This window comes from Octopus bimaculoides, chromosome 25 (assembly GCF_046866305.1).
Source record: "Octopus bimaculoides isolate indiv1 chromosome 25, ASM4686630v1, whole genome shotgun sequence".
In the NCBI taxonomy this organism is placed as follows: Eukaryota; Metazoa; Mollusca; class Cephalopoda; order Octopoda; family Octopodidae; genus Octopus; species Octopus bimaculoides.
The window spans coordinates 32,618,821-32,626,320 of NC_142952.1; the positions used below are offsets into that span (position 1 = coordinate 32,618,821).

General features: G+C 42.0%; 1 protein-coding gene across 1 annotated transcript in view; it reads left to right on the forward strand.

The window, feature by feature from the left end:
- Positions 1 to 7,493, forward strand: part of LOC106882839 (adhesion G protein-coupled receptor B2) — an 88,472-nt gene extending 80,979 nt beyond the window's left edge. Inside the window, exon 7 of the mRNA XM_089342004.1 lies at positions 7,354 to 7,493. Within this exon, the coding sequence (XP_089198130.1) occupies positions 7,354 to 7,493 (140 nt within the window). The remainder of the gene's footprint in view (positions 1 to 7,353) is intronic.
- Positions 7,494 to 7,500: the final 7 nt, after the last annotated feature.

The following is a 7,500-nucleotide window of genomic DNA, read 5'->3' on the forward strand; positions in this document are numbered from 1 at the left end:
TAAATAATATATAGTTAAATATAGTAATATATATATAGTTAAATATATAGTTTAAATATATATATATATAGTTAAATATATAGTTAAATATATATATATATAGTTAAATATATAGTTAAATATATATATATATAGTTAAATATATATATATATATATATAATATATAGTTAAATATATATATATATATATATATAGTTAAATATATATATATATATATATATATATAGTTAAATATATATATATATATATATATATATAGTTAAATATATATATATATATATATATATATATATATAGTTAAATATATATATATATATATATATATATATATATAGTTAAATATATATATATATATATAGTTAAATATATATATATATAGTTAAATATATATATATATAGTTAAATATATATATATATATATTATATATATATATATAAATAAATAAATGTATAATTAAATATATATAAATACATATATGTATATAATTAAATATATATAAATACATATATGTATATAATTAAATATATATATAAAGACATGAACAATAGCTAAGTCATTCCTATTTTTCATATATTATCCCTTCTGATGCTCTCCCCTTCCACCACCCCACTTCGTTCTCTCTAACTATACATTTATGTCTTGAATTCATGATCATTTATGTATTTTTTTCTCTACCTCACGCGATCTATCGTCTTCGCATCTATTTGTTGAAGTTTTTGCTCCTTAGCCCAACCCTGACTGAAATTTGTCTCTAACTCCCTTTAAAAATTACGATTTTTAACTCATTTCTGTTACCGATTTAAACATTTAATCTCACGTTTAAACACTGCTGTGTTTCTTTCAACTTTTTCTAAAAACCTAACGAATTTGCCCAGCGTGATGTACTGCTGCCGGTTCTCCCTCTCCCTCCCTATTGTATTCTATCTCTCTCTCTCTGAATCACCACTTCTTCCACCATTTCCTCTTGGACTCGCGCGCGAACCCAAACATATAACCAGCTCGCTTTCCAACTCCACCACAATTTCGTATTGGAATTTCTATGCTAATAGAACCCACGACGAAGCTCCATTAGCCCGCGGTACGCCCGCCCTCCCACCCCCTCCACCAGTACCGGAAGTCTTTTTAGATCATCCGCGAACACTGCCTGTGACCTTATACCCCCCCCCTCTTATCGACCTTATAGCGCATAAAGATTGGGTAGTATATGAAGGTTGTAGGTATTGTTTTTGTTTATGAACTCTGCCAAATGCAAGCTTTCTTTTCAGGTTCACGACACTGCTTACCCCCATCCCAGGGTCACACGGGCCCACTCCTCTGACACCCACTCCTCCCACACTGTCAGGATTGGCACTCTCAACGTTGGCACGCTGAAAGGTAGGTCTGGTGAGATTGTTGAGATGCTTGAACGGCGACGCGTAGATCTGTGCTGCATCCAAGAAGTAAGATGGAGAGGAGGTTCTGCGAGGTTCATCACAGGCAAAGAACACAGGTACAAGTTTTTCTGGGCAGGGATCACTGACGGAGTCGGGGGGCGTAGGAATACTTCTAGCAAAGAAATGGGTTGATAAGGTAGTTAGAGTATGTGACAGAGTACTTAAGATTAGACTAGTGCTTCATCATAGGCTAGCTACTGTCATCTCAGCCTTTGCCCCTCAACTGGGGCTCCCGGATGGGCTGAAAGACCAATTCTATGACACCCTCTTGCAAACTACCTCGTCGACAAGAGACAGAGACCTTCTCTTTGTGGCTGGTGACTTCAATGGTCATGTCGGACGTCGTGCTGGAGGCTTCCATGGCATACATGGAGGCTATGGCTTCGGTTCCCGCAACGAGGAGGGAACCAGACTGCTGGAGTTCTGTGATGCAACCGATCTTATGGTTTGCAATACCAACTTCAGGAAACCTGCCCGTCACCTAGTCACCTACCAATCCGGCAGACACTCTAGCCAAATCGACTACATCCTCGCCAGAACTAGAGAAAGAGGGAGGCTTATAAATGCCAAAACCCTCCCTGGCGAAGAATGTACACCCCAACACAGATTAGTAGTTAGCGACTTCGAGATCAAGGCAATATGGGGTGCCCAGAAGTAGACCGGCCTGGGGGAGAAGGGTATGGAAACTCAAAGACCCTGCAAACGGACAGAGATTTAGAGACAAGTTACTTGAAGCATTTGACGAAATAGAAGGGGATATAGCATCATACAACGTGGAAGACAATTGGAGATTTCTGTGGGACAACCTGTTGAGAGCCACAGACCAGATCTGTGGCTGGTGTAAAGTCCCCTCTAAACCCAGAGTAACGTGGTGGTGGAACAAGGATGTAGACGGGGCTATTAGACAAAAGAAACAGGCTTGGAAGAACTGGAAGAACGGTGGTAGCAGGGAATTGTACCAATCTGCCAGAAGGGAAGCTAGGCGACAGGTTTATTTAGCCAGAGGGGAAGCAGATAAGAGAAGATTTGCCAATGTTCTGCGCCGTGAGGACCAAAGACTCGAGGTATTTCGTGTTGCAAGACAGTGTAGGAGAGAGAATAGTGATGTTGTAGGAGAGAAATGTGTTCGCATGGATGATGGTACGCTTGCACAAAATGAGGATGGAAAGAAAGAGGTCTGGAGATGCCACTACGATAGATTGCTTAATAAAGAGAATGAATGGGAGAAAGAGAGCCTGCCGTATGTCGACCCAACAGAGGGACCAGCTATCCGAGTTGACAGTACCAGGGTAGATAAAGCAATTAATAGTATGAAGACAGGGAAAGCCCCCGGCCCATCAGGAATCACTGCAGAGATGCTCAAAATATCTGGCAGTGTTGGCTACAGCCTAGTCACCCGTATTACGAACCAGGTGATACACGAAGGAGTCATACCCAATGACTGGTGTAGCAGCACCATAGTAAACTGCTACAAAGGTAAAGGTGACGCTTTAGATACAAATAATTACAGAGGCATCAAGCTGTTAGATCAGGTTATGAACGTTACGGAGAGGATCATAGCCCAACTAATTAGGGATCGAATCAATTTAGATGAGATGCAGTTTGGGTTCGTGCCAGGTAAAAGCACCACTGATGCCATATTTCTAGTGAGACAGCTGCAGGAGAAATATCTAACCAAGGATAAACCTCTGTACCTGGCCTTCGTTGACATGGAGAAAGCCTTTGACAGGGTCCCCCGATCCCTTATCTGGTGGTCAATGAGGAAACTTGGGATAGAAGAATGGTTAGTGAGAGCTGTGCGAGCCATGTACAGAGATGCTGTCAGTAAGGTGAAGGGTGGAAATGAGTACAGTAATCAATTCCGGGTAGAGGTAGGGGTCCACCAAGGTTCCGTCCTCAGCCCCCTCCTATTTATCATAGTCCTCCAGGCGATCACAGAGGAATTCAAGACAGGTTGCCCCTGGGAACTCCTCTATTCTGATGACCTTGCACTAATTGCGCAGTCACTATCAGAACTAGAGGAGAAGTTTAAAGAGAAGCAAGGACTAGAATCGAAGGTCCTTAGAGTCAACCTAGCAAAAACCAAAATCCTAATAAGTAGGAAGGTATATAAAACACAAACCCCTTCAGGTAGATGGCCCTGCTCAGTATGCAGTAAAGGAGTAGGTAGTAACTCTATAAGATGTACCCGGTGCAAGCTATGGACACATAAGAGGTGCAGCAATATCAAAGGCAGATTAACTACAAAGTTAGTTCTTGTATGTGGCAGATGTTCAGGTGCAATAAACACTGTAAACAAACAGGAAACAACTTCTATCTCATTCCAGGGAGAAGAACTAGAGGTAGTTGATAGCTTCCGCTATCTGGGTGACCAAGTTAGTAGTGGGGGTGGGTGCGCTGAAAGTGTAACTGCTAGAATAAGAATAGCCTGGGCCTACCTCTTCCACGGGTTCCCTCAACTGTTAGGGTGTGGCACTTTTTCACCCAGCTATCCTCATCCATTCTCACCACATGTCCATACCAGCGCAATCGTCTCTCTTGCATACCACAACTGATGCTTCTAATGTTCAGCTTTTCTCTCAAGATACTTACACCCTGACGGGTATTCACATTGACATTACACATCCAACGGAGAATACTGGCTTCATTCCTTGCGAGCTTACGTATGTCCTCAGCAGTTACAGCCCATGTTTCACTGCCATGTAGCATGGCTGTTCGTACGCATGCGTCATACAGTCTGCCTTTTACTGAGTAAGAGTCCCTTTGTCGCCAGCAGGGGTAAGAGCTCTCTAAACTTTGCCCAGGCTATTCTTATTCTAGCAGCTACACTTTCAGCGCACCCACCCCCACTACTAACTTGGTCGCCCAGATAGCGGAAGCTATCGACTACCTCTAGTTTTTCACCCTGGAATGAGATAGAAGTCGTTTCCTGTTTACAGTCTTTATTGCACCTGAACATCTGCCACAAACAAACACTAACTTGCTAGTTAACCTGCCTTTGATGTTGCTGCACCTCTTATGTGTCCATAGCATGCACCGGGACCATCTCTGTAACTTTCATAACCTGATCTAACAGCTTGATGCCTCTGTAATTATTTGTATCTAAAGCGTCACCTTTACCTTTGTAGCAGTTGACTATGATGCTGTTACACCAGTCATTGGGTATGACTCCTTCGTGTATCACCTGGTTCGTAATACGGGTGACTAGGCTATAGCCAACACTGCCAGATATTTTGAGCATCTCTGCAGTGATTCCTGATGGGCCGGGGGCTTTCCCGGTCTTCATACTCTTAATTGCTTTATCTAGCCTGGTACTATCAACTCGGATAGCTGGTCCCTCTATTGGGTCGACATACGGCAGGCTCTCTTTCTCCCATTCATTCTCTTTATTAAGCAATCTATCGTAGTGGCATCTCCAGACCTCTTTGCATCCTCATTTAGTGCAAGCGTACCATCATCCATGCGAACACATTTCTCTCCTACAACATCACTATTCTCTCTCCTACACTGTCTTGCAACACGAAATACCTCGAGTCTTTGGTCCTCACGGCGCAGAACATTGGCAAATCTTTCCTTATCTGCTTCCCCTCTGGCTAAATAAACCTGTCGCCTAGCCTCCCTTCTGGCACATTGGTACAATTCCCTGCTATCACCGTTCTTCCAGTCCTTTCAAGCCTGTTTCTTTTGTCTAATAGCCCTGTCTACCTCCTTGTTCCACCACCACGTTACTCTGGGTCGAGAGGGGACTTTACACCAGCCACAGATCTGGTCTGTGGCTCTCAACAGGTTGTCCCTCAGAAATCTCCAATTGTCTTCCACGTTGTATGATGCTATATCCCCTTCTATTTCGTTAAATGCTTCAAGTAACTTGTCTCTAAGTCTCTGTCCGTTTGCAGGGTCTTTAAGCTTCCACACCCTTCTCCTCCAAGCCTGTCTAATTCTGGGCACCCATTTTGCCATGATCCCAAAGTCGCTAACTACTAATCTATGTTGTGGGGTACATTCTTCGCCAGGGTAGGTTTTGGCATTTATAAGCCGCCCTCTTTCCCTACTTCTGGCAAGGATGTTGTCGATTTGGCTAGAGTGTCTGCCGGAGCGGTAGGTGACTAGGTGACTGGCAGGTTTCCTGAAGTTGGTATTGCAGACCATAAGATCGGTTGCATCACTTTGGTTTCAGAATCTCAATTCTGTTGTGGTGTGTGGGTCTTCTCGAGTACAACAACGTGCCATGTATCTCGGTCCTCTGTCATCTCCTTCATGAGGCTCATTGTTTTGAGATCAGCCTTCAGTACTTCGTCCCATGTCTTCTGGGTTTCCCTCTTCCACAACCGCCATCCTTTTAATGTGATCAGCACTGCTTTATGCCCAATACGCTCCATCATCACCCTCCTCTCCTCTACTTCCTGTCATCACCCCATTTCACTCTATCTGCTATCACACTCCAGACATTCTAGATCTCTATCATCACACTGTTTTCTTGGTATCCCTCTCCAAACCTTCTCTCATCTCAAAGCCATCCCAATCATTTTAAATATATTTATCTTACAAAACCAACTGTTCTTATCCCTATAACACATCCTGCTCAAATCACTGTCATACATCAGTGTCACTTTCTAAAGAAACTGGTGAATAAGCAGACATAAGACTGCGAAGTCCCTGTACTTTTAGTTGAGGACATAACATTTCTCTTGTGCTGATGCCATGGAAAAAACCCCCCAGAGTACAGTTTGTAAAGTGGTTGGTGTTAGAAAGAATATCCAGCCATAGAAAGCAAGCTGTAAATGAAACATGAATGGCATGAGGTCTCCCAACCAATGTAAGTGAGCACTTCATTCAAATATGTGAGAACTTCAACGGTGACAAACTGTATGACTCATGCCAGCAGGGAAAGTGTTCATCAAATGATGAAGAGGATGAGAAACAGGAAGTTGGTATGTGCATGTGATATATATATATATATATATATATATATATATATATATATGCCGGAGTAAGCACATGAAATGTGCAACAAGGTGGAAAAAAAGAGTACTCAAATACCAGAGGTAGAGTAATATGCTTTCTTTAAAAGCAGCAGAAATATAACAAAAAAACCGTTACTCTGAGTTTCACGTGAAACTCAGAGTAGCGGTTTTTTTGTTATATTTCTGCTGCTTTTAAATAAAGTATATATATATATATATATATATATATACATATATTCGAGCGAGATCATTGCCAGTGCCCCTGGACTGGCTCTTGTGCGGGTGGCACATAAAATACACCATTTTGAGCGTGGCCGTTGCCAGTACCGCCTGACTGGCCTTCATGCGGGTGACACGTAAAAGCACCCACTACACTCTCTGAGTGGTTGGCGTTAGGAAGGGCATCCAGTTGTAGAAACTCTGCCAAATCAGATTGGAGGCTGGTGTTGCCATCCGGTTTCACCAGTCCTCAGTCAAATCGTCCAACTCATGCTAGCATAGAAAGCGGACGTTAAACGATGATGATGATATATATACATATATAAAATGCGTGTGTATAAAATAAGTGGGGAAGTGTATGCAGGCATGAGTGTGTGTGTGTGCGCATGTGTGTTCTCCAAATTCTCTAAAATTAAATTAGATACCGTCTTAGAAATTACAGCCACATTTAAGTATTTTTATCACATGTAAAACATTTTTTAAATCATTATTCTCCAGCTTATATATTCTGATTTAGACCTTCACTCACCTCACTCATATTCTCCCACTTTTTCTCTCTCTCTCTTTCTCTCTCTCTCTCTCTCTCTCTCTCTCTCAATCTATCTATCTATCTATCTATCTACCTATCACATTTTTATTTCAGACATGTTTTCACAACTTTTCGCTTTCTTTTAATCATATTTGCAGTAATTAGCTCCAAGTTATCACATTCCCATTATTTTCTCTACACCCAAGTGTATGCCATGGAAGCCTCCAGCACGACGTCCGACATGACCGTTGAAGTCTCCAGCCACAAAGAGAAGGTCCCTGTCACTCGTCGACGAGGTAGTTTGCAAGAGGGTGTCATAGAATTGGTCTTTCAGACCATCTGGTAGCCCCGGT